The sequence below is a fragment of the Microcaecilia unicolor genome, chromosome 9 (assembly GCF_901765095.1).
Source record: "Microcaecilia unicolor chromosome 9, aMicUni1.1, whole genome shotgun sequence".
NCBI classification, from domain to species: domain Eukaryota; kingdom Metazoa; phylum Chordata; class Amphibia; order Gymnophiona; family Siphonopidae; genus Microcaecilia; species Microcaecilia unicolor.
This window is the reverse complement of record NC_044039.1, coordinates 157,280,947-157,308,298: the sequence shown is the minus strand read 5'-3', so window position 1 is coordinate 157,308,298 and position 27,352 is coordinate 157,280,947. Positions and strand designations below refer to the sequence as shown.

General features: G+C 44.3%; 1 protein-coding gene across 1 annotated transcript in view; it reads left to right on the top strand.

The window, feature by feature from the left end:
- The window catches only part of KLHL28 (kelch like family member 28), a 45,416-nt gene extending 21,579 nt beyond the window's left edge, over window positions 1–23,837 (top strand). The window contains 3 exon segments of the mRNA XM_030214412.1: window positions 4,525–4,968; window positions 14,679–14,887; window positions 18,637–23,837. Coding sequence (XP_030070272.1) covers window positions 4,525–4,968; window positions 14,679–14,887; window positions 18,637–18,800 — 817 coding nt within the window. The 3' untranslated portion in view covers window positions 18,801–23,837.
- Window positions 23,838–27,352: the final 3,515 nt, after the last annotated feature.

The window sequence follows — 27,352 nt, the reverse complement described above, 5'->3', positions numbered from 1 at the left end:
TGGGGAGAGAAGGTAACTGCTTCTACTGTTAGTCATGAGGAGCAATGTTGAATTGTTGTGGAGGAGATGGCCTTCCAACTGCAGTGCTGGCTAGAGTTGCTAATACAGAGTGACATGGTTTTATTTATTGAACAATTTGTTATACCATCTTTTGATAAAATCAAATACCAAGGTGGTCTACAAATAAAAAGGCTGACACTTTTATACTATGAATATTTTACATGTCCATATACCGCTTACAGATTAACAAAAAATTTTGTGATAGCTAGTAAAAGAAAATAGGCTAGGAAAGGAGGGGGAAGAAGGTGTGCAACTAAAACAGGTGAGGCTAAAACAAATATGGTAGATAAATATTGCAGTCATAACCAGATCATAGATCCAGCATCAGTAGAATAAATGAGAAAAGGCCTGAACAAATTAAAATTAGCAAGGCCAGACTTAAATTTAGTCAAGGAGGGTTCATTACTCGGGTAATGGTGGGGTGTATTCCACAAGGAAGAGTTCAATAAGAAAAGCAGATTGATGTGTAACTTCAAAATTGATGATGGTTGGGGAAGGCAAAAGCAGAAAATTGAAACATAGCTCTACGCTATTCCCTTTACATGCTTAGGACTAGATTTTATATATGTCACAGTGGTGACTGTTCCCTTGTCTGTGCTCACCTCGCCCTCTCGTGGCCTGAACCGGTGTCTGCTATGAACTGTCACACATTCTAGACTTTAGCCCAGTCCGATCTGGATCTTCCAGGCTGCCAGACTTGCTTTTCTTGTTTGTGCCTGAACAGCACCCGTAGCTGCCTTATGATTCCTGCAGCTGAATTTCAGCTGCTGATGGGCTTTATTAGCCACCTGGAAACTTCTGTGTTGGCCTTTGCATCGTCTAAGATCCCTGGTATGTTGGTGCTTGTTGCACTTCTGCCTAGTCTGGTTTCTTGTCTAGTTCTAGTTAGTCTGTGTGTAGTTTAGGTTAGGTTTATTGCTTATTTCCTTGTCTTGTTTCTGGTCTGTATCCCTTGTCTAGTTCCTGTTGTCTGTGTTTCTTGTTAGTGGCTGCCTGGTAGCTTTCAGTCCTGATTCTTTTCTGTCTTTGTTTCTTGCTAGTGGCTGCCTGGCAGCTTTCAGTCCTGATGCTTATACCTGTCCATTTCCTGCCCTGTCCTGTAAGTCCTGCCGGCTGCCTGCACCCAGGGGCTCAACTCCTGGGGAAGGGCGGTCAAGTGCAGGTGAAGTCTAGTTGCTCCTGCCTTACCTGTTCCAGCTTGTTGCCTCAGCTGCAACTCCAATCCGGGGTTCCAGTCTTGTCCTGCCTTGTCTCAGGTTTGGGGGTGGTTTTGCCTGCCACTGCCGCTCCTCGGCAGCAGCCCAAGGGCTCACAAACCTAGTTGCTGCTTTGAAAACCTGACAGAATGCAAAGGCCATGAGCTCGGTAAGATCATCCTTCCAGCTGGGTTTTCTGTCCATGACTTTTTTCTGTGTTGACAATCCGGGGCTCAGCCCGGGTTCCGCTCCTAGTTCCAGTGTGGATTCCGTTCCCAACCCAGTTTTCTGATCTTGATTGTTGGATGACACTCCAGAATTACCACTATAAACTATGTTCTGATCTGGCCTTGAGGAATACTCCTGAAGCTGCAGCTGAGAGAAAGCGTCTCTGGAGGCTTGGGTTCTTTATAAACCCAGTTTCTGCTCTTGATCCTTCTATCACACTCTTCGAGTATCGCTGCAAACTTTCCTTGAATCCAACCAACCCTTTGGGATACTCCTGAAGCGGGCGCTGAAAGAAGGCATTGTGGAAGTCCCGGGTTCAGGGCTCGTATGCAAGTTTTGTGGAGCCTTCCGGGTCCCAGTCCAGCTCCGGTTCAGAGTTCCGCTTCTAGCCAAGCCTCTGATTCCAGCCCGAGTGGCGCTGCCAGCCAAGCTTCTGACTCCAGGCCTGATTCCAATCCGAGGCCCAGTCCGAGTTCCAGTTCCAGCCGAGATGCTGAGTCCAAGCCGAGTTCCAGCTCCAGCCAAGCTGCTGAGTCCACGCCGAGTTCTGGTTCCAGCCGAGATGCTGGGTCCAGGCCGAGTTCCAGTTCCAGCCAAGCTGAGTCCACGCCGAGTTCCAGTTCCAGCTGAGATGCTGAGTCCACGCCGAGTTCCAGTTCCAGCCGAGATGCTGAGTCCAGGCCGAGTTCCAGTTCCAGCCAAGATGCTGAGTCCACGTCGAGTTCTGGTTCCAGCCGAGATGCTGGGTCCAGGCCGAGTTCCAGTTCCAGCCAAGCTGAGTCCACGCCGAGTTCCAGTTTCAGCCAAGCTGAGTCCAGACTTTAGCCCAGTCCGGTCCAGATCTTCCAGGCTGCCAGACTTGCTTTTCTTGTTTGTGCCTGTACAGCACCCGTAGCTGCCTTATGATTCCTGCAGCTAAACTTCAGCTGCTGATGGGCTTTATTAGCCACCTGGAAACTTCTGTGTTGGTCTTTGCATCGTCTAAGGTCCCTGGTATGTTGGTGCTTGTTGCACATCTGCCTAGTCTGGTTTCTTGTCTGGTTCTAGTTAGTCTGTATGTAGTTTAGCTTAGGTTTATTGCTTATTTCCTTGTCTTGTTTCTGGTCTGTATCCTTTGTCTAGTTCCTGTTGTCTGTGTTTCTTGTTAGTGGCTTTCAGTCTTGATTCTTTTCTGTCTGGGTTTCTTGCTAGTGGCTGCCCGGCAGCTTTCAGTCCTGACGCTTATACCTGTCCATTTCCTGCCCTGTCCTGTAAGTCCTGCCGGCTGCCTTCACCCAGGGGCTCAACTCCTGGGGAAGGGCGGTCAAGTGCAGGTGAAGGCTAGTTGCTCCTGCCTTACCTGTTCCAGCTTGTTGCCTCAGCTGCAACTCCAGTCCGGGATTCCAGTCTTGTCCTGCCTTGTCTCTTTGGGGGTGGTTTTGCCTGCCACTGTCGCTCCTCGGCAGCGGCCCAAGGGCTCACAAACCTAGTTGCTGCTTTGAAAACCTGTTCAGTTAGTGCATCAGTTAGTCCACTGCAGTACCCCCTAGGGTGCCTGGTTGGTGTCCTGGCATGTCAGGGGGACCAGTGCACTACGAATGCTGGCTCCTCCCACGACCAAATGAGTTGGATTTGGTCGTTTTTGAAATGGGCGTCCTCGGTTTCCATTATGGCCGAAAACCAGGGACGACTGTCTCTAAGGTTGACCATCTCAACATTTATGTCGACCATCTCTAAGGTCGACCTAAATGTTGAGATTTGGGCGTCCCTGACCGTATTATCGAAATGAAAGATGGACGCCCATCTTGTTTGGATAATACGGGTTTCCCCGCCCCTTCGCAGGGACGTCCTGTGAGGATGGCCTCAGGAAAACTTGGGCGCCTGTTCGATTATGCCCCTCCACGTGACTTATAATTTACTTGTACCACGTTACAGAATACACTTAGTGAGTTCTGCGCATAAATCTTAATGCCAATTAGTACTGATAATTGCTTGTTAATATCCAATTGACAGCGCTGATTAGTTAACCAATTAAGTTATGTGCGTTGTTATAGCAGTTAGCTTCAATTTCTGAATCTGAATAGGCTTTGATTTCTGTGCAATGTATAGAATTTGGCAGTTTTCACACAAAATTGTGCACGCAGGTTATAGAATGTTGCCAGTTAACACATATATATTTATTAGTATCTTGCTATATTGCCCTTCAGTGTATATTAGCAGAGCCGTTTACACATGTAATTGTTAATGCCAATTAGTACCTAATTTAACAATCAATTGGTTATACTAGGAGTTAATCAGTGCTAATTGAAACTAATTGGCAGTTTCACACATAACTGTACTTAGTAGTTTTTAACTTAAATGCATAATTTTTTTTAGCATGGAACTGCTAAGGAGGGTGGGTATGGACAGTTCAGGGGCATTCCTAACACTTACGTGCACAGGTTATAGAATGTTGTCAGTTATGCACCTAACTAACAGCAGTTAGGCACAAGCATTTATGCTGGCCATTGAGCTAGCATAAGTGCTTCTGTCCAAGGGTAGGTGCATAACTGCACACTTACACTGGTTATGTGAGTAATCGTCATTATAGAATTTGCACTTAGCACACACACTTTAGGCATCTAACTTTAGATGACTTTTAGAGAATTACCCCCTGTATGGGTTGGGGAGGGGTTAAATATGGCAAAATGAGGCGGTTTTGTTTTATTCTTTGGCATTCAAGAAATATTCATATATCCTGATTTGGACGTACTGGATTGTGAGGTTGTGGAAATCTAAGAAATGATTCCACTATTAAAAAATATATATTTTACAGTTTAGTTGCTATATGTGGCTATGTGGAATTGTTGATTATGGTACACCACTTTGAACTGAGATATATCTTATATTAGTGGTATATAAGAATTGAAATCTTTGTATTTTTGAAGTTTAGGTCCTTTCATTTATACGCATTTCATATTAACATATGTCTTGAAGTATATTTATAAAGATCGTAACTTTGAATGTAAAACTCAGTGTGAACAGACAACTTTCTAACTTTTTATTTCTGTTTATTTCCCAGTGTTGAAATGTATTTTCCTCAGAATGATTCCTGGATAGGTCTGGCACCACTCAGCATTCCTCGGTATGAGTTTGGAATATGTGTCGTAGACCAGAAGGTATATATTGTAGGAGGGATTGCAACCCATATGCGGCAAGGCATTAACTATAGAAAACATGAAAATTCTGTAGAAAGCTGGGATCCGGACACAAATACCTGGACACCTGTTGAAAGGATGAATGAAAGCCGAAGCACACTTGGAGTGGTTGTTCTAGCAGGAGAACTGTATGCTCTGGGAGGATATGATGGGCAATCTTACTTGCAATCTGTAGAAAAGTATATACCAAAAGTTAAGGAATGGCAGCCTGTGGCACCAATGATAAAAACAAGAAGCTGTTTTGCTGCTGCAGTGTTGGATGGAATGATATATGCCATTGGTGGTTATGGTCCTGCTCATATGAACAGGTAAGAATTGTTTGGTTACAGCTGTTGAGATCAAATTGTTTGAGATGTTGCGTAATTCCAGTGTTAACAGAGAGACGTATTGTGATAATCAGCCACCTATAAAACTTTTGAGCTACATCATTAATGATCCCTTGGGACCTTATTAGGCTTCACTGTATAGCATCAACACAAGAGTTATTCCTAAGGGGATACATGTAACCTGTATGAATTATTTAGGTTAAAAGCTCTAATGGTGGGCTGTAATAAAATTTAGACTCACCTGATACTAGGAGTGGAGAGATGTTAGTGTAGTATAGAAAGGGCACTTGAAATCCCAAGTTCCAAGCTACTGGCAAGATCGGGATTATTAAAATGTAGCTCATGTGTTATTTCTCTAGCCCCTGCGTTATTTCTCTAGGAAACATATTACTGCAGTCATAGGATGATTTGGGAATCCTCAACAATTATTTTCTCAATACCTGTAAAACTGAGCTGTCAAACTATCAGAGTGGAATTACGTGGCATATCTGAGGATGAAGTGCATTTAGACTAATATCTACTATGTGATAGTTTGTTCCGTGTGTTGAGGTAGTGTAGTGCAGTAGTATATTATTCACAACACTTTTACAATTTTATTTTTTTTGGGGGGGAGGGATAATCAAATACACATTAAAAGTTGGTTGGTTGAGTATGTGCAGACCAGCGGAGGTCTGCCATTGCAGGGGGGTGGGTGTGGCCCTTGACACTGGTCCAACGCGATGAGTCTCCAGGGTGTGTGTGGGGCCTTGGGTGTCATTTGGGGAGCTGCACGACGACTTTCTTTTTTCTACGGTGCTTCATTTAGCAAAAATAAACAACAAATGGGAGAATCTTTACAGCGGCTCCAGCGCGCTTGGTCTCTCAATAGCGAGCGGTGCAACATGTGTTTTTTCCGAAGCACACTTGCTGGCATGGCAGCCCCGGCGGAAGGGGTGAAGCTCCTCCGTGGGCCACTGCACGGTGTGCAGGCTGGTAAACCCAAGTGGAGGTGGTGATTCAGGCTTCGCACCTGTGGGGCGGTTACCATCGTAGCAGCTGGAGGCCTGTGCCGGCTCTCCAGTCCAGCGTCTTGGGACCTTGCCTCTGGGAGGCAGGAATGTCGCCTATTTCATTTACGACTGACCATGAGGCTCCCAGCTGTAGTGGGGCTCCCTTCGGGGGGGGGGGGGGGGGAGGCACAGCAGGGTCTGTTTTTCTCTCCAGAATTTGTGCTTCTGCTCCACCAGGCCTACCTGGTGAAGCAGGGGGCTTCTTCCCAGGCAATCTCGGCACCTCTGCGGGGTGCGGAGGTGGGGATGTCCCCTCCTCCTAAAAGATCATGGTCGATCTTGGTCTCAGGTCTCTCTTCAGACAGAGGCAGTGTCTGTTTGCTCGGAGGGTCCCTCGCTAGCTGAGCCCTTGGAAGAGGGGGAACTACCTTGATGGTCGAAGGCAGTATAGCCTTGAAGGACCTGCAGGATAGGATGGAACAGGCTCTGAAGCAGGCCTTTGAGGTGGCCGCCCTGGGACTGCAGGCATCCATTTGCAGTTCCTTTGTTGCAAATGCCTGCTTGCAGTGGCACCAAGGGTCCGGCCTCCGGGGTGGTACTAAGGTGTCCCGGCGGAGGCAGGGCTGCCCTATTTCGTGGATGCAGTGTATGATATGCTGCGGACTTCGGCCAAGGGTATGCCATTGGCAGTCACCACCAGCGATAGCTTTGGCTGTGAGCTTGTGCGATGGATGCCATCTCTAAGGTCCATTTGGTCAAGTTGCCCTTTCGAGGGAAATTGCTGTTTGGTGAGGACCTCAACAATCTAGTCAAAGAGCTGCGAGACACTAAGCCTCAGCGGTTCCCAGAAGATAAGCTTGTTCCTTGGGTCATTCGATGGGCCTGGCACATGCCCATTTTTGAGACAGCAAGAAGTACAGGTCGGGTCGTCCGGCCTTTGGCCAGAGGCCGCAATTTCAGTCTCGGCAGTCTTCCTTTCTGGGTGAGCAGTTGCTGCCTTCTGGCAGTGACGATGCCAGGCTGGCTCACCTGTCTGGGCTGATAGGGGGACACCTTCAGACGTCCCAGGATGTGTGGGCCACTGTCACCATGGACCAGTGGGTTCTGGATATTCTGCGTGAGGGCTACAAGCTGGAGTTTTTCCACGTGGTCGTGCCTCTCTTCTTATGGTCCCCTTGTTGGGGGGCTGCCCAGGCGGCACATATCTGATCCACGGTAGATGCCTTGGTGACTCTTCATGCCGTTGTGCCAGTCCCTCCCGTCAAGCAGAGGTTGGTGCCGTACTCCACCTATTTCATGGTTCCCAAAAATGCGACCCATCCTGGACCTCAAAGGGGTCAAGTGTCCGCAAGTGATGCATTTTTGGATAGAAACCATCAGGTCCGTGATTGTGTCTGTGTGACAGGGGGAGTTTCTCACCATTCTCGACCTGAAGGAGGCATACCTCCACTTCCTTATCTGGGGTCTGCATCAGCAATTCCTTCATTTTGCAGTTTTGGGCCCTCATTTCCAGTTCTGGGCCCTCCCATTTGGTCTGGATACGGCCCTGAGGACCTTCTCCAAGGCCATGGTTGTGGTAACGGCCTTTCTGCAGAAGCAAGGGATTTGTGTTCACCCATACCTGGATGACTGGTTGATTCAGGCATTGTCTTACCAGGACAGCATAGAGGACATTTCCACAGTGGTCTGCCTGTTGCAGTCCTTGGGGTGGGTGATCAATTTGGAGAAGAGCAGGCTGGTTGTGTTGGTTGTGGGTGTCCTCTTTGATACTTAGTGAGCTCAGGTGTTCCTGACAAAGGAGAGGCGTTTGAAGCTGGTGCACCAGGTTCATTCGCTTCTGTTGCTTCCATGGCTGCAGGCCTGGGATTATGTTCAGGTCCACTGTTCCATGATAGCAGCCATGGAAGTGATGCTTTGGGTGAGGGTGCACATGCGTCAGCTGCAGCAGTCTCTGCTCAGTAAATTGTCTTTGGTTTCGGAGGATTACAGCATGAGGTGTTGGCTGTTTTCTCGGTCATTGAGTCTGTACATGCCCTTCCTGAGCCTGCATTGGAAGTTGGTGACCACAGATGCCAGCTTGTCAGGCTGAGGAGCCCATTGCAGGGGTCACCTGGCTCAGGACTCTTGGTCTCCAGTAGAGGCATGGTGGCCCATCAGTTGTCTGGAACTTTGAGCAGTGCAGAGGGCTGTGGAGGCCTTTGCTCCGCTGTTGGAGAGGGCCCCGGTTTAGGTCTTCTTGGGAAATGCAACGGCGGTGGGGGACTCGCAGCAGTCAGCTGGTGGTGGAGTCCAGCTTGTTAATAGCATGGGCGAAGAAACATCTGCTGTGCCTTTTGGCTGCTCACATTGCAGGGACGCTCAATATGGAGGCTGATTTTCTCAGTTAGTATACTCTGGATCCTGGAGAATGGGAATTGTCGGCTGGGGCGTTTGAGCTGGTGGTGAATCGTTGGGGTGTCCCGTGCTTGGATCTCATGGCCACAAAGGCCAATGCTAAGGTTCCATGGTTCTGCTGTTGAAGGAAAGGGACCCTTTGAATCTAGATGCCCTGCTGCAACTGTGGCCAAGGGGGGGGGGGGGGTTCTGTATGCTTTTTCCCTGTGGCCGGCAATATGCTGGTTGTTGAGGAGAGTGGCGGCTCATTGGGGCAGGGTGATCCTAGTAGCCCTGGATTGCCCGAGGCACCTGTGGTATGTCAATCTCATGCTGCTCCTGGACAGGGAGCCACTGCAATTCTGTTGGGATCGAGGTCTCCTCAGTCAGGGCCTGGTGCCATGGATGATCCGTTCCCCTTTGGTCTTGAGGTCTGGCCCTTGAGTGGACTCGACTGAGAAAGAAGGGCTATTTGAATTCGGTCATTGAGGTCTTGCTCCGGGCTAGGAAGTGCTCTGCTTAGCTTATGCCCCAGTCTGGCATGTGTTTGAGAGCTGGTTCGTGGAGAGGGGTTTGGACCCTTTTGCTTTTTCTGTAGGGCACATCCTGGCATTCTTGCAGGAGGGAGTGTGCAAGGGCCTAGCACCGGGTTCCTTGAAGGTTCAGGTGGCCACTGTTTTGCAGAACTCTTCTTTGGCGGTGCATCCTGATGTAGTGTGTTTTCTGAAAAGGGTGGGTCACCTTTGGCCGCCCTTCTGGGCACCCTTTCTGGAATGTGACCTTAATCTTGTTCTGTGGGCGCTTCATAATCCCCCACATTTGAATCTCTTCGCAAGACTACCCTGAAAGATCTCACGCTGCAGATTGTGTTCTTGGTGGCAATTTTGTTGGCCTGTTGTGTCTCGGAGCTTCAGGCGCTATCTTGTAGGGACCCTTTTCTCCATTTTTGGAGGCAGGGGTTTTGCTTCAGACAGTACCTTCCTTCTTGCCGAAGATGGTTTTGGCCTTCCATAGTAATCCGTGGATCTTCCTTTCTTTCGTTGGGAGGATGTAGGAGATCGGTTCTCCTTGTTGGGGCTTCTGGACATTCTGAGGGCTCTCATGCGTTACCTGGAGGCTACCAGTAACCTCTGTTGTTCGGATAGATCTTTGTGCTTTTTTGGTAAGCAGAAGCTGGGCCTAATGGTGTCCAAGGCATCCATTGCCCGCTGGTTGAAGGAGGCAGTGGCCTTGGCCTGTATCTTGGCAGGGAAGTCTCCGCTACAGGTTTTGAAAGCTCACTCTACCAGATGTACAGTTGCGTCTTTGGCGGAGGCCTCCCTGTCTTCTCCGGTGGATATTTGTAAGGCAGCGACTTGGGCTTCGCTGCATACTTTCAGTAAGCTTTACAGATTGGATATAGCCGTGCAGTCAGAGGCTGTGTTTGGGGCGTCAATGTTGCATGCGGTGGGGTCAGCTGCCCACCCACCTTCTTAGGGATTGCTTTTGAACCTCACACATGTCCTGGAATAGTGGAAAGTAATGGAAGGAGAAAGTAGGTCTTACCTGATAATTTTCTTTCCATTTGTTCTTCAACTTGGCGGCTGTGTGTTCTGTCTTTGGGTACTGCGTTCCAGGGGCTTAGCCTTTGGTGCATTCTGGTGGTTGACTTGGCTGGTTTGGCTGGTTGCTGACCATGCACCTGATGGTGTGTTCTTTCTTTATTGCTTGAGGACCGATACTGAGGAACTGGGCTGCTAGCACGAGGCTATGTAGTGGTGCTCAGTTCTGTATTCTCTATCTCTACCTGCTGGTCAATCGACATGACTACCCGCACGTCCTGGAATAGTGTGATGAATTAATGGAAAGAAAATTATCAGGTAAAGCTATTGTAGTGGTGACTCATCAAAGCAACTGATACTGGGGCTAAATATGTCTATCAGTGGGCATTCAAAGAATGCAGAAATCTTGTAGAAACATATGGAATGGTTAGAGACACCAAATTTGGTGTCAGCATTTTGAATTTGATCCTGTAATCAATAGGTAACCAATGTAGGCATACTAGTAAGGGTGTAACATGATCTCTACGTTTTGCCCTATATAAGACTCCTGCTGCAGTATTTTAAAGCGTTTGCAAATGCTTAAAATTGGCTTTAGAGATGCCAGCGTAAGTTACATTACAGTAATCATATTAGGAATTTATAAATGCATAAAAAATTGTATTTAATGCTTTGCTGTTAACTCCTTATTGATCCTAGTTGCCAAAGTTAAAAAAAAAAACCTTACTTTGGTACATAGGAAATTTGTTGAGAGAAGGTAAGATGGAACTCTAAGATTTCACCTTGGTACTTAAAGGATGAAACAGTTGGAACGGCAAGGCCAAAGAGAGTAGGAGTGAATGATGGAGGTGATGTATGACCTGTAACCCAACAAGCAACAGTTTTGTCTGGGTTAATGACCAGCTGCCATCTATACAGTGTAGACGTCTAGTCCAATAACCTGAGGGATCAGATACTTGGGGGCTCTATAGTAATACATATCGAAAAGGAGAGAAAAAGGTGGTCAGACCTTGAGATTAGGGAGAAGCAGAAATTGGATAGACTGAATAATGAGGAAGAATGAAACAACAAGGTCAAGTGTGACCTATAGAATATGTAAGGACCTGCATATGCTGTGTGAGGTGGAGATCATTCAAAGCTGATAGAAAATAACTGGCTCTAGGATGATGTATGTTGTCTAAATTTATATTGTTAGCACTCAGTGATTCAGTCTGTGTTTCTCTTGATCAGCGTCTCGCTGTCATTGTTGTCTTCTTAGACCTCTCTTCTTCTTTTGACGTTGTAGATCATTCTCTTCTCATCTCCCGTCTTCAATTTCTGGGTATTCATGTTGCTATCCTTTCTTGTTTTTTCAACTATCTCTCTGATGGTACATTTCAGGTCATTCATGAAAATTCTCGTTCTCCTGTCTATTGACTGTCTTCTGGAGTACCACAGGGTTCTATCCTTGTCCCTACCTTATTTAACCTTTTTCTCTCCCCTCTTTTCACGCTCATTCAAGAGCAGGGCGGCACACCTTTTAATTACACAGATGATATTCAGATTCTTTATCATACCTCTAATCTCTCCTTAGCTCCTTCTGTCCTTGATACCTCTCTGTCTAAGATTTCATCATTGCTTAAGGGAAATCACCTTTTTCTCAATACCTTTAAGTGTGAAGCTATCATTTTCACGTGGCCCTAATTCCTAATTATCACTCTATCCCATCTTGGATGGTACTTCTATTCCTTTCCGTGAGACTATCAAGATTCTTGGTGTTACATTTGACTCTCACTTAACTTTTATACCACATATTAACTCTGTACTTCGTTCTTCTTGTTTTGCTTTCTAGGAAGGTGTGTTCCTTTCTAGACCCCTCTTTGGTCCATACACTTCTTTCCTTGGACATCTCTCATATAGATTATTGTAATTCTTTGTTTGACGGTCTTCCTTCTTCATCCATCAAACGTCTCCAGCTTTTTCAGTCTGCCACTGTTAAGTTACTTCACCCTGCATGACATTTCGATCATGTCACCCCCCTTCTGAGCACTGGCTTCTGGTCCTTGCCCATATTAAGTTTTAAACTTCTTTGTCTTGTTTTCAAATCCTGTCTTCTTTCCGCTCTGGCTTATCTTTCCTGTCTTCTAACCCCTTATATTCCTTCTCGTTCTTCCAGTCTGCTTCTGTTAACTTACATTTCCTTCCCTTCCTTCTTTCAGCCTTTCAATCTCTTGTGAGACTAGTTTAGTTTCAGTTTTTTAGGACCCTCTCTCTGGAACTCTTTCCTATCCTGTATTGGCTCTGAATCCTCTTGCCCCAAATTTAAGGTTTTTCTCAAGACACACCTGTTTAAAGAATCATTTTGTTCCTCTGCATAGTTGTCCCCCCTTCCCTTATGTATCTGCACCCTAATTGTTTTTATGTTGTAAACTGCATAGTTGCTGTATGGACAATTTGCGGTATATCAAGTGCTGGCAATAAATAAAGTTTCCCATGATAATAAGGTTGGGAATTTAACTGTTGTGTCAGCTACAGTTTGGTACATCTGCTCCCATTCTTCCTGTCTTAATGATGGGGGACAGTAAAAAAGCATTACACGAAGCATAGATCAAGAAAGTATTTTGATCAGTAGAAGCTTAGGATAAGGGAAATTAATGAGCTGAGAACTGTCTAACTGCCAGGGAGTTTGTGTAGATAATTGCAAAACCATCCTTGTGCTTGCTTAACCTGGAGGAGAAAACAGCAGAATAATTTGGAAGTAGGCTTTGAAAAAAAAAAATATGATTCCTCCCCCTGATACTGCCAGGTCTCTGTGAGATAGAAAAGATCAATGTGAGTAGCAGAAGTCAAATCCTGAGCTAGATGCATTTTATTGCTAAGGGAATGACTGTTCAGTCAATCCCATGGGAAACTCGAGTCCCGTTGTGATCTAGAAGAATAATTTAAACAGGAGATAATGTTACTAACCTCTCTTTGCCACAATCCTCACATCAGATGAGATAGGCGGTGGCCCTAGAATGATGGAATCGGGAGTAGTCCATAATGGTATCTGGGGAACTAAGTGCTAAGTAAAAGCAGAATGAAAAATAAAAACCCAAAATGGCAAATCAGTCATGAGAGGAAAGAATATACAAGCAAGAGAAACGTTCAACCTGAGTTGCTTGCCCCAAGGAGCTTGCCTAAGGAGCAGGACCTGTTCCTTATGTTCGTTCCTTTGGCACTTGCCCATGGCTCAAAACTGCACAGGTAGCGATGTTAAATATTCTTTTCATTATGGGTCCAAAAGTGACGTGTGTGTCACATTACCATGGCTCCAGCAGCCTATTGGTTATCAGTAGCTTCCCATTCAGTGATGGATTCAGCACCTTCAGTAAGAGAACATAAAAACTGTAATCAGACAAAAATCCCGTGTCACTATCATACATAAAAGATAGAAATTAGCGTAAAACACCGCAGGTAGCGAGGTTAAATATTCACTTCAATACGGGTCCAAAAGTGACACGTGTGTCACCTGACTATGGCTTGAACAGGCTATTGGCTATCAGTAGTTTCTCATTCATTAATGGATTCAGTGTTCAGTCTTATGGAATTAAGGCTTTTTTTGGGTAGATCCTATTCAATATTGTATTTCCTTTCTATTCCTGTATATTTTATTGATTATTGTGAACCACTTTGCTGTTATTTAATGACAGGCTGTATATTAAAACCAATAAACCATAAATGAGCATACATTAGTGCAGGTTGAATAGTAATTTTAAGACAGCATAATGTGAAAAATGGACCACGGTGCGAAGACTTTTACAAGGCATTGTATTAATGATAAATATGTACTATGGCTATATTTTGTTCTGCACTAAAATACTGAAGGAACCTCTTTGTGTTTTTATCATTCTAGACCTGCCACGTTACATTGATGTTCTCCCTACAATTGAATAACTGTTTTCTTCTTTGGCTTGTTTTTAGATTCCTGTGCATTTGCCAAAAGAAATTGTTTGATAGACTAATCTTAATGATCCTTTAAGTACAGTATTATTATTGGATTGCCAGGCATTGGCCACAGCAAGACATTTGAACTTTAATGTCATGATTTGATCATTCTACCATTTTGGGCCAGGAATCTATGGCCCAAAATGGAAGGGATGAAGTTAAGGGTTTATGGCTTCTTCTGAGGGTTGCACATAGAAGGGGTGTCTCCTGCTGATAGACAAGATGCATTGAAGGTTCCTGTTCTGAAGGAGACACCCTTTCAGCTTTCAGTCAGCCGGTGGTCTTGGAAAACCAAATGCAACTCTCAGAAAGATAAGCAAAGATGCAAAGAAACCTGCACACTTAGCAAAAATGAATAGTTAGTTACTCCATTCAATCTATGTATTTTGTGCTGCCTGATTCTAATTTATTTATTTCTTTATTAGGATTTATTTACCACCTTTTTGAAGGAATTCACTCAATTATGTGTACAGTAAGAATAGATCAAACATGAGCAATAGGCAATTACAGCAATAAAAATATTCAAATAACAATGCAAAGTATAGTATGGTATACTACTTCCAATGTCAACACAATAAGTAATAGAACATTTTAATTGATAGTGAAGGGTAAAGCAAAGATGTAACATAGATAGGTAAGAGAGTAAGAAGAGTTAGAAAGTAAGTTGACTGATTTAAGGAAAGCTGCACATGAGCCTCTGTTTAGAATGTTTTTGATTGATTTTTTCCTGTTGGTATTTAGGATGTTGGTTGATTTTGTGTACGTCAAGTAACCCTTACATACCACAATGTTTTCTCCAAAATATTCTTTTTTTTTCTGTACATAGTGTGGAACGCTATGATCCAAGTAAAGACTCTTGGGAGATGGTTGCTTCAATGGCTGATAAAAGAATTAACTTTGGAGTTAGTGTCATGCTGGGCTTCATTTTTGTAGTAGGTGGGCACAATGGAGTGTCTCATTTGTCGAGCATTGAGAGATATGACCCGCATCAAAATCAGTGGACTGTTTGTAGACCCATGAAGGAGCCAAGAACAGGTAGGAATATTCTGAATTTCATATCTTTTTTTTTTTTTTTTTAACACACTGCGGTTTTGAGTGCAACAGGTTTTTGTCCTCCAATCAGTAAAAGTTCTGCATATCAAGGTGATATCGAGATTCCATCAGTAAGAGAGGAAACTGACAATACTTTGAAAAAGCTGCTAGATAACTGTCACAGTGACCTGTTAGTGATGTTGCATGAAAATGTCTTTCATGGTATATGATAGGGTTGACATGGTTTGGGAGGGAATGCAGGAGGAGACAAATGGATAAATACTTCATTTTGTTACTTTGTACTTGTTTTGTACATTAATATTCCCTCAAAGCAGCTTTAAGCTATGTGGGAATCCTTTGCCAGAGTTTCTGCTGGTGGGGGCAGGTGCGATGCTATTGTGCTTTCAGTCCTAAGGTCCAGGCAGATCCTGGCACCAGCACTGAATACCCGAGGGTCGTCAGTGGACCCGAACGTTATGCAAGTGCTGGCGAATATTCAGTGCCAGAATCTACACTAACCGGGCAAAGATAGGACTGCAACAGCCGTGTGACTGCTCAGCACACCCCCTTGCTCGGAGGTGAGAGGGCAAGGGGGACACCTGGAGGGGTGCTCTGCTTCAGGTGACAATCAACGTAGGTATGCCACTGGATTCAGGTGCAATGCCAGAAGATATGGGGTAGACAATCTGCTCACATTCTGAATTAGACCAGATTCACATTCTGAATCTCTGCCCAGTTAGATATAAGGGTAAAGGTACTTCTTGTGATATACTGCCTTTCTGTGGTACAATCAAAGTGGTTTACATATTATGTGCAGGCATTTTCTGCAGAGAACCACAGCAGATCAATACCATAAACCACAGAAAAGAGAGATAAAAGTTTAAAAGTTTATTATATGTGCTTCAGCATTTGGAAGCACATTAAAAATCACAACTGGAATTATCCCTCAAGAGAAATGTGTCAACATCTCCTCCATGATGGACATGGCATAGAAACCACAAATAAAACCCCCTTCATTTCCCCAACTGTAAAGGGCTAAAATACAAACTAATGCACGCGTCAACCTTTTCCTACTTGAGCACACAATTCTGGAACGCACTACCACGCAACTTAAATCGATCCATGAACTAACCAACTTCCACAAACTATTGAAGACCCATCTCTTTAACAAGACATACCACAAAGACCAACAAATATGAACTCCTTCACACATACCCAGAATTGTCTTTACTATTTGCTTGTTATATTAATATCATGCTTTATCATTATCATGTTATCCAAGATCCTTCTATAATACTAAATATTTACTTCTTACATATCTCCATTATTCATGATGTATTGTAAGCCACATTGAGCCTGCAAAGAGGTGGGAAAATGTGGGATATAAATGTAATAAATAAATAAATAAGAAATCAACAAAGCTATGTTTTTAGGGGTATCACAGGAAGGCCTTGAAAAGCCTATGGCAAGAGATGGGCAACCTCAGTCCTTGAGGGCCACAACCCAGCCGGGTTTTCTATCCATGAACTGCCTTGGCACTAAGCAGTCAGTGCAGGGAGGATTGTGCAGATATTCCAGTCCAAGCAGAAAAAAACGGAAGGGGTCCTCACAACTTCCAAGCAGAAACAACAAGGGTGAAAGTGAGGGAAGTTCCAAATGACCAAGGCAAACAAGGAGTAAGAGCATCCAAGAGTTTATTTGGTAAAATAAGCTGACCCAAAAGACCCTACACAGGCTGTGTTTTGGCACAAAGTCTTTCTCAGGGGTCCAAAACCATAAAAATTCTAAAAACACAGCATAAATATTTGACAAACTGAGTTCTCAGTATGAGCTAAGTTAAGAGGCAAAGTTGAGTGAGCGGTTCGGCTTCCTTGAAGTAATGTGGCAGCTATACTAGAAGAAACAATGGCAATAGCAAATTTGCCTTTTTTTTTTTTATTTCTCATTTCTATTTTAAACAAGGCATTACAACACTTCTACAGAAAAGATTGGTTACTTTAAGGATATACATTTAAGTAATAAAGAAGGAAAAAAAAATTAAAGAAGAAAGGATTTTCTATTGTTAACCATTCTCAAGTCCACAGTTTGAGTCCAAGATTCCTCAACAATGGAGATCAAGGAAATTTTTAAATATATTTATAATCAAACGTGAGCTGATTCCTTTTTCATTACAAGAGCTATTGATGATTGAGTAGATCAACTTGAGTTTCTTTTAGATGTTATTAAAAGTGCAAGCTGAGATGGTTCATAATAAACATATTTGACTGATTGGTGTTTGATCACACATTTACAGGGGTATCTTAGGAAAAAAGTAGCTCCTATCTGAAGCACTTCAGCTTTCATTTGAAGGAATTGTTGCCGTCTTTTCTGGGTATCTCTTTATACATCCAGAAATATCTGTATTTTTAGACCTTTGAAAGTCTTTTCTCTGTTTTTGAAAAACAGCTTCAATATCCAATTTTTATCCAGAGCCAACACCACTGTAGCCAACAAATTGGTTGCTGTGACTTGTTCTGTATCAGAAGATTCAAGAAGCGCTGACACATCTAATGACTGTTTTTCTAACATTTGGTGATTACTTTCCTTTTTAACAGGCAATCAGGGACATAGCCACGGGCGGGCCTGGACAGGCACAGCCACTTTCCCTCCAGGCCCGCCCGCCCGCCCACCCAACATCCCCTCGCCCGGGGTTTAAATCTTTTTTACCTCCGTCAAAGCGGCCGTATCATTGAAAGCCCTGCCCATCAAGCCTTCCCTTTGTGAGTTTGTTCCCTCAAGTGTCCTGCCTTCTGACGTCCTCTTTCCGCGAGGGCGGGAATCTCCCCCCCCTCCCCACTGGATGGGTCCAGCATCTGTCCAGCTTCCGTAAGGGCCCAGCATCTCTCTATCATCCCCCACAACATACACAGTCCTCAAAATGCATGATGGGGTGCTGGCAGAGGCAGCAGTGTAAATAGGTTGTCTCCATCTGGCCCCTCTGAGGCCTTTCCTGTGCCATGCCCCACCTCTCTGATGCAACTTTCTGTGGGTGGGATGTGGCCAAGGAAAGGCCCTGTTTACATTGTTGCCTCTGCCGGCCAACCACCACGAGTTTTGAGGACCACGAGGGGTGGGGTGGGGAAAATGATAGAGAGACACTGGATCCATGTGGGGGAGGGAGTAGAGGAAGGGAGGGATGCTGGACTTGCAAGAGGCTCCTACCATTGGGTGGCCCTTGGCCTTTTGCCAGGCTGACTCCATGGTAGCTATGCCCCTGAACTTACAGTATTCTGTATGTTACGCACATGAGAGCCCGCCCATGCTCCAACCCTGTGCCTGCCCCCTTGCAGATATGTGCTATGTAAGTTAAGTGGTTATTTGCAGAATAGCATTTAAACAGAATATTGGCATGTACACCTGTTTATGTCATTATTCTAAGTATGTGCTTAATGTCTATGTAGATGTGAGCATATAGTTTATAGAATTGCCCTTCAAATGTGTTTGTACACACGTGTGTATGTGTGTGTGAAATGGAGCCTGTGTTATATGTGAATGCATGCATGACTGCTGCTTAGTGTACACTGCTCAGGCTGCTATCACAGTTAGTGTGTCTTATATGTACCTATGTGGCAGGCTGTGTGTAGGTTTTATGAAGGTGCCAGTCTTTTGCAGTAAGTACACATCTCCTGTCACAATCTGTAAACTATGCTCACATTCATCTAATCTCTAAGTCATAATCTTCTGTGCTTTCTTTATTTTCTCCTACCCTATAGGAGTTGGTGCAGCCATCATTGATAACTACCTCTATGTGGTTGGAGGTCACTCAGGGTCATCATATCTGAACACTGTACAGAAATATGACCCTATCTCTGATACATGGCTGGACTCAGCTGGTATGATGTACTGTCGATGTAATTTTGGGTTGACTGCTCTTTGATGAAACATTTGAACTCATGGACCTAAGTATGATGGTGGCATTATATTGAAGACATGCCCTACATGCTGAGACTCAGAAACTGCATTTTTGGAGTGTGAAAGAATGGGTAAAGACTAATTTAAATACAGATGGATCTTGTTACTTAAAATTGATCATCTTGCCGATTATCCTGGAAAAAAAAAAAAGGAAGACCCTTGTTGCTAACTGTAACATGACCATTATCCTCAAGCTAATCTCAATTTAAGAAAAAGGGTCCAAAAGCCTATAGTACATCTAATCCGTATATTTATTAGAACTTTTACCTTTGTCCTTCCTCCTTGATACAAAACCTGCAGTTTACAGTGCTAATAGTGAGAAACATGCTTGGGTGAGTGATTGTTGGATTTTCCTTCATATTAAAGAAACAGTGCTTCACAATTTTTTTACGAAACACTAAAGGGCTGCCTTTTTCTGTAACTCAAGGTTTGTAAATAATAAATGCCATAGTATGTTACCTGTATACTCTTTGTAAATTGAAAGGATTTAGGGCTGGGGATAGTAATCTATATTTATTGTAAAAGTAAACATTTGTAAGGCAAATTTAATGCAATTATTATCAGTGGACTTTAATTACAGAGAAAATATAGTAGATCCTATTCTACATTTCCTTTCAACATTAATGGGGTAATTTATGAACACTGATGCTGTTATCATATATTATCTGCTGCAGGTCCCATAGGAATAAAATGGGCCCTCTGGGAGATAAGGTGCAATAACAGCATTAGTGTGCGCTAATCATTAGTAAACTACCCCTTTTAAGTAAATAAATGCTAATTTTAGCAGCATGCATCTGCTGTGAAGTTTTCTTTTATTGCAGAGATGAAAAGAAATTAGATCAATTAAATCCCAAAACATTTTCTTACTTGTACAGCAGACTTAATTCATTAATGTAAATAAGCAAGACAATGTGCTGTTTCATTCCCAGCCCTTGTAGATTTATTTGCTGTTTTCTTGAACTATTTTTATTTTTTTAAGAACGTGTTGTGAGGATATTTTCAAAGTATGAGTTATTAAAAAATGGTGCTAACTGTAGGATTTAAGACAAGGCTGTTACCAATGTTCTTACGGTTGTGTAGTGTCCGTAAAGCATGAGAAAGATTTTGCTTGTAGTGAAATTTTTGTTTAGTTTTTCATGTTGATTCATTTTATTAGTACCTGTGAATAGCTAAACTGTTTTTGTTTAGTAATACTGCTTAATGTGCAGCATTCTTTTTTGGCTAATTGAATCTGAACAAAATATTTTTGGTTCCTGTTTGTACGAGAGTATGTTTATAAGGGGAGCAGCACTGTTTTCTTTTTTTGGTATGCCTTATCCTTTATTTAAAATTTATGTATAAACTAGCAGACACCCACAAAACATTGGTGAAGGCCCCAGTACTCACTTCCATGGCCACTATATATTACTCCAGTTCCACCCCCGCCCCAACACACACACACTTGCTTCTTATTATTCTATTCGTTTTCTTATAGTCCACACACTTTCCCACGGATTCCTGGGCAGATTACACTTAAAGAAGCCTTGACAAAAAGGGAATAACATGTCATAATAAACTACTGTAACTAAATAGTATATAAGTAAATCTTCAAATCTTTCCAAATAAAAAATAAGAAGAAATCTGTCTTATCCCATTGATCCCTCTCTTCACCCTGCAACTGACTCCCTTATCAAGCTAGAATTAGCATGTAGGCTTAGGGTGATGGTTTTTGTGTGTGCGTGGTGGTGGTTGGGGAAATCTGTTCTGTCCAGCATCCATACTTCTGTACCCATGTTCTTTCCCTTCCTTTGCTCCTAGCTTCCTTTTCCCTCCACCTATTATCATCCTTCTTCATTCCCTCTTCCATTCCTAGGTATTTTCCTCCTGCTACCCAAAAATGAACTTGGCCTTCTCTTTGTCCTTTTCCCTGTGCCTGGAAATCACATATTCTTTAAATCTCACTCTACTTGATGTCATAATCTTAACCTGTACCCCAGTACATCTGCTATCCAAGTTTAAATCTTAACAAGAAAATAAACCATCAGAGGTGTTCTACCTCACTCTTGAGAGGAGAATCAGTTTGTTCCACCTTAAATCTTCATCAATCCAGTTAGCTCTTAAATCATTTTCATGTGACTTAAACACCCAGCATAGATTTGTTTTTATAACACACTTGTATCATTATCATAGTAAATTGTACTTAGCTTTATATATTTTTTTAGGGGAATCGGTGCTGACGTGTTTTGCCTGCTGCTCATTCTTACAATAGTTCAATTCTATAATGTTATATTTCTCTGCTGATCCATTTACCTTAAATAGTCCCACAAACTGCACTCTATATTTCTCCTGTATAAAACATGACTGTGGCGTCTTTGAATATTTATTAAAAAACACCCCAGTCACATGCTGTTGCGCATCCAATCCCAGAACCTGGTTAGACTAGTGTCATCCACTCTCTCTCTTTGTTCAGTCTGTTTGGTTCAACTGTGTTAAGCTTAAATATCCAATTCTGTTCTTTCTAATTCAAATGATACTCAAAATTCCCATCCTCCCCCCCCCCCCCCCCCACACTGCTCACTGAGTCAGTAACTCTCCATATCATTGATTGCATGGCCTTTGCTCCACCAGTGTTATACCAAAGGTGTCTCTTTGTTCCTGGTGGTAATTTTAGATTTATGTTCATTTAACCTAATTTTCACAGGTCTGCTACTTCTACCCACATAAACTTTTCCACAAGTACATTGAATAATATATAAAATATTTTTGATGCACATGTAATATTGGCTATTGAATATATTTTTAATGCATTTATGGATCCATCCACTCAGAACCTTGGATAGTACGATCACACCATTGGCAAGACATACAGCATTTATGTGAAACATTGTTTGGTCTATCATCCACCATTCCTCTATACTTCACCCTTTCCCCTATCATGCGTCCTTTTTGCAGTGCCAAGATCGGGTGATTCTGAAAACCAATTCTTATGATTGGATTGTGTTATACAGCCAGATATATGAGAAAAAGGTAAAACACATGTTAATTTATCATCCATAGGAGTAAGTTGGTATTGAAGCAATAAAGAGCTTTGTCCATACCGTGCCCTCAAATAGGCTTCCCTGATTACTTCTTCGGGATAACCCCTGCTTAAAAATCTAAGCTTCAGTTGTTGAGCTTGCCATTTGCAATCTTCCTCACTCGAACAAATTTGGCATGATCTCAGAAAGTGACTTATTGGAAGACTGGTCTTCAACCTATAGGGATGAGAATTATGAAATTTTAGAAAATTATTTCGATCAACCTCCTTCCAATAAATTGTAGTAATGAAATGGCCATTTCTCTTGACAATTAAAAAAAAATTTCCTGATGATAACGCACCTCAAACTTAAGATTAGAACCAGATGATTAAGCCATTCCACAAAATCCAGTAGTTGTTGTTCTGTACCATCCCATTGAAAAAATATCCAGGATATCTCTTCCACATGTGAATCTGTTGAAACTGTACAGCCATATATATTGTGCTTCAAATCTGGCCATGTATAATGTGGCAATTGAGGGGGCCAATGTTGCCCTCATGGCTACTCCATAGACTTGTTCTGAGTAATCGCCTTCAAACCAAAAATAATACTTATGAATAACCACCAATTCAGCTAATTCCAGTGTGTAGTCTGGATGGACCTACTAGAGCATTCAATGTTATTTCTATGATGTCAAGTGCGGACTGTTGAGGAATGTTTGTATATAGAGCGACCACAGAAGAGTACAGAGTGTAGTCTGGGACCATTTAAGGTAAATGGATCAGCAGAAAAATGTAACTTTATAGAATTGAACTATTATAATTGCACAGTGGAGGCCTTGGAAGCTGCTTGACATTTCCAATGGCCATGGAAAAGGACAAAGAGGTGATCATAGAAGAAAATTGTTTATCGTTGTCAAATAGAATAGATGAACCACCTTGGGGATAAAAAGAAGGAACCATGCAAATCAACATGAGCCCTCTGAAAATGAGAGGAATAGGTTCCTACACTATAGGATCTGCAAGACTTTTTGAGCTGAAGTAATTGCAACAAGGAAGACTGCCTTGATTGCGAGGTCCTTAATAGTGGCTGATCTCAGTGGCTCAAAGGGAGCCCCAGAGATCACTGACAGAACTAAGTTTAGGTCCCATGATGGAAAGGAAGGTTAAATTGGAGGACGCAAAGGTGCAGTCCCTCTTCAAAAACTGGGCTATCCCTACTGTGTACAGCTAGGGAAGTGCCCAAGATCCTTCCCTGAAAACTGGAGAGGGCAGCCCCCTGCACCTTCCATGAACTTGGCACTAAGCTCTGTTCCAGGCCCTGCTGCAGAAAAGCAAGAATGTTGGGGATCTATGCCTTTCATGGAAACATCACCTGCCCAGCACACCAATCTTCGAACACCTTCCAAACCCCCACCTAAGCCAGGGACTTGGAAGACGTTCAAGACTTAAACATAGTAGAGAAAACTGTGGGTGAGAAATCACAACTCACTATGCGCCTCCTTTCAAGTGCCAAGCCGTAAACCAGAAGGAATCTTGATCTTCTATTTCTACTAGCCCTTGCTGGCGAACACCATGTTCCCAGGGCAGCAGGAGTGGCTCTGCCACCAACAGATACATCAGGTCTGCATATGACAGCTGACAAGGACAATCTGTAGTTGCAAGCAGGAGGAAATGATGCAACACAATCCTGTGCAAGATCCAACCTATCAGAAGCCACAGAGGGAGACATAAAGGGGCTTCTCTGCCGGTCATGACTGGATGAAGGCATCCATCCCCTGAGGGCCACCTCCCTTCTGCGGCTGAAGAAACACACTTTCTTGATACTGGAATGTGTTGCCATCCAATCAAACACAGGTGGATGAGGTGGAAGGCTGCTACCCCCATCCTGGATCCTGGAGAGACTGGCTGAGAGGGAATGCCTGAATATTGTTCTCGCCCAAATGTGGACATAAATACACAAGTACATAAATATTGCCATACTGGGAAAGACCAAAGGTCCATCAAGCCCAGCATCTTGTTTCCAACAGTGGCCAATCCAGGTCACAAATACCTGGCAAGATCCCAAAAAAGTACAAAACATTCTATACTGCTTATCCCCGAAGTAGTGGATTTCCACCAAGTCCATTTAATAATGGTCTATGGACTTTTTCTTTAGGAAGCCGTCCTAATCTTTTTAAAACTCCGCTAAGCTAACCACCAAGAGAGCCTGCAGATGCTTCTCTGCCTACCCTGCAGTGGAGCTTTGCCTCCAGCACCACCACCTGGCTCCTGGTGCCACCTTGCTTGCTAATGTAGGCTACCAACATGATCTTATCTGCCATCACTTGGACTGCCTTCCTCCAAACCATGGGAAGGAACTTTCAGAGCTAGGCAAACTGCTTGAGTCTCCAAGTGGTTGATGGCCATGAGGCTTCCAGCTTGGACTAAGTTTCTTAGGTCACCTCTCCCCTTCAATGGGCTCCCCATCCAAGGAAACGTGTCAGTGATCACTACGACTTATTCAGGAGAATCCAATGGGACCCCCCCCCCCCCCCAAAGATTGTGAACAGGATTGACCCACCAGCACAGACCGGCTGGTGCTCGAAGTACTGAGAGCTCAGGGCCCAGTGGGATAGAAGACCTGACTGTAGAGGCTGTAAGTGTGCTCATTCTCAATGCACTACCTCCAGTATCACTGCCCTAGAGCCGTATATAGTCCCAAACCCTGGGAGTTGACAGCCCACCCAGTCTGCGCTTCTGGGCCCAAAGTGGTGCCCAAGCACACAAAAGCAGAGGTACTGCTAGTGATGGTCCACTATGGCAATGTGAAAATAGGGTTCTGTGAGGTCCAAGGAAAGTAAGAATTCGCCTAGATGTACCAAGATGATCACAGAATGGAAAAACTTCATACAGAAATGTTGCACCAGAAGGCAGGCATTGATCCCTAGTAAATGAAATGAAACATTGTAACATAGTAAATGACAGCAGATAAAGACCTGTATGGTCCATCCAGTCTGCCCAATAAGATAACCTCATTTTACATTGTATGTGATACTTTATATGTATACCCGAGTTTGATTTGTCCTTGCCATTCTCGGGGCACAGACCGTAGAAGTCTGCCCAGCACTGTTCTTGTACTAAAAGTTCTGAAGCTAACGTTGAAGCCCCTTAAAATTTACACTCCAGCCCATCCATATCTATTCAGTCACGATCAGGGCACAGACCATAGAAGTCTGCCCAACACTGGTTTTGCTTCCCAATTACCGGTGTTGCCACCCAATCTCTGCTAAGATTCCGTGGATCCATTCCTTCTAAACAGGATTCCTTTGTGTTTATCCCACGCATGTTTGAATTCTATTACCGTTTTCATCTCCACCACTTTTGAGGTTCAGAACAGGACAAAAAGAACCTGTCTTCTTTGGGACCACGACATAAAAGGAAAATGTCCCAGCCTCATTCTGCTTCTGAAACAGGCTCCACTGCCCCCAGCATGAGGAGATGCTTTAAGGAAGAACAACAGCCTGCCATTATAGCACCAAACCACAGGGAAACACCCCGAAGGCATTGGGAATGGGGCAGGCCAGCTTCAGGGAGAAGCCTTTTTCTGATTTGAGGTGATGTGGGCCCATTCATGGTGGAAGAGAGACAATCTGTCCCCTAACTGAACCACCAAGGGGCCTGGCACTCCCTCATTGGGCAGGCTGAGCAGCTCTGGTCTCGCTACAAGAACTGGAGTTTCTGGATCTTTGGGACTATGAAAGAAACTCAGCTAAAAGGGTCTACCTGTGCCAGAGGCCAGGGCCGCCAAACACCTTGAAACTGGCCCACCCCCTTGGGGCATCCTGTAGCCACCGAGGATCACTGAGAACCTTTCACTTGAGCTTAGGGAGTTAGAGTGTCCTTCACAAAGTTCTCCAGGTCCTCCCCAAACAGCAACCGCCTTCGAAAGGGTAGTTGGCCGAGGAACTTCTTGGAAGCTGTATCAGTGGCCCAATGGTGCAACCACAAACAACAGCAGTCCACCACCGAGACGGCCACTGACCAGGAGCTGTACCAAACCATAAAGGACATCAGCCAAAAAGGTTGTGCCTGACTCCAGGTGAGAGACGTATAGGGACACTGGCAGCTAGTGTAACCAATGTAGAAGAGCCCTAGCTATGTAACCTCCACTAATGACTGCTTGGACACTGGATGCTCCAGCAGAGAAACCCTGCCTAAGCTGCTGCTCCATTCACTTCACATGTAGCCCCTAAGGGCTGAACTGGTACAGTGGTCTTTCTCATGTCCACTGTGACGATTGCATGTACCCTGGGGTACTTCTAGAACTGTTCAACTTCCTCATGAACAAGAGTGAATAAGCACTTAAGGGCCTTAGCTCCCCTGAAATCCCCATCTGTGGACTCCCACTCTGCCAACATCATGCAGGAAGGAGCCTTATGAATTGGAAAATGCTTCAGAGGCCACATAAGCCCTGCCAACAGGGGGCCCTTGTCTGAGGGCCAGTTGTGGGGCTCCGGGGAGCCTGAGAGCCTCTCAGACCGCATCAAGACAAGATAGCTTCCTTGCTTAAAGAGTCTGAACACATGAGCGTTCCTCTGGCTCTTCTCGCTGAGGAGGGCCCTGATCTGAATTAGAATCTGAGGGGAGGAGGGTCTGAAAGACTCTCTGGATCTCCCAGAGGACCACCCAGCACCACTCGGAGTCTCTGAACCCTTGTGGTCCCCCTACTGATGCTTGGCCTCATCATGGGGGCCAAGCCACTCGGGGCCCCTTCTGGTCAATGAGCCAGCTTCAACTTTCAGGGCTCACTTGACCATCTGGGTCAGCTCTGCAGCCAAAAGGCAGGAACATTGCAGCAGAATAAAACACAAAATACAAGATGGCTGCTTTTCCTGCCAAAAACAGCGGGACTGTGGGTCCTAATGACTCTGTGCAGGGAACATGAGAAGTGGGGTCGAGCTAATGCCTCACCTAGTGGATGTTAAGGAGTGCGACATGGGCAGTGGAACCAAGCTCTACATTGGACCAGTTCCAATCTGGCACCAAGAACCTGGGAGCAGTCATTAGGCTCAACCTCGCTGTGTGGCTGTGACTGGTAGAGCAGGGAGCTAGGCCAGGGACCATGAACACCAGCCTGAGAGACCTACTGTCAGCTAGAGGTAGAGAAATACTGGCATTTTCCATCAAGCACCAGTGAGATCATTGAAGAGAATTTTTTTTCTCTGCTTCCATCTCCTGGTAGGAGGGGATGACCCCAGCTACTCCAGAATGGTATGGCCAGACACTATGGAAGATTGTATTGAAACACCCTCTTCCCACACTTGGCATGCCTCCTTCCCATGACTCCTCTTCACATTAAGCCTCTCCCAATTTTCACTCTTCCCCCTAGCCTGAACCCACTATACCTCCGTTCCCATCACCATCTCTCTGTCTCCTATCCTGCTTCTGAAGCTCTGCTGAGTCCCTCCTCTAGTCTGCATTGCTAACTCGGTCAACTGTATAACTTACTGGAGTCTGCACCCCGTGCCTCTGCTCTTGCT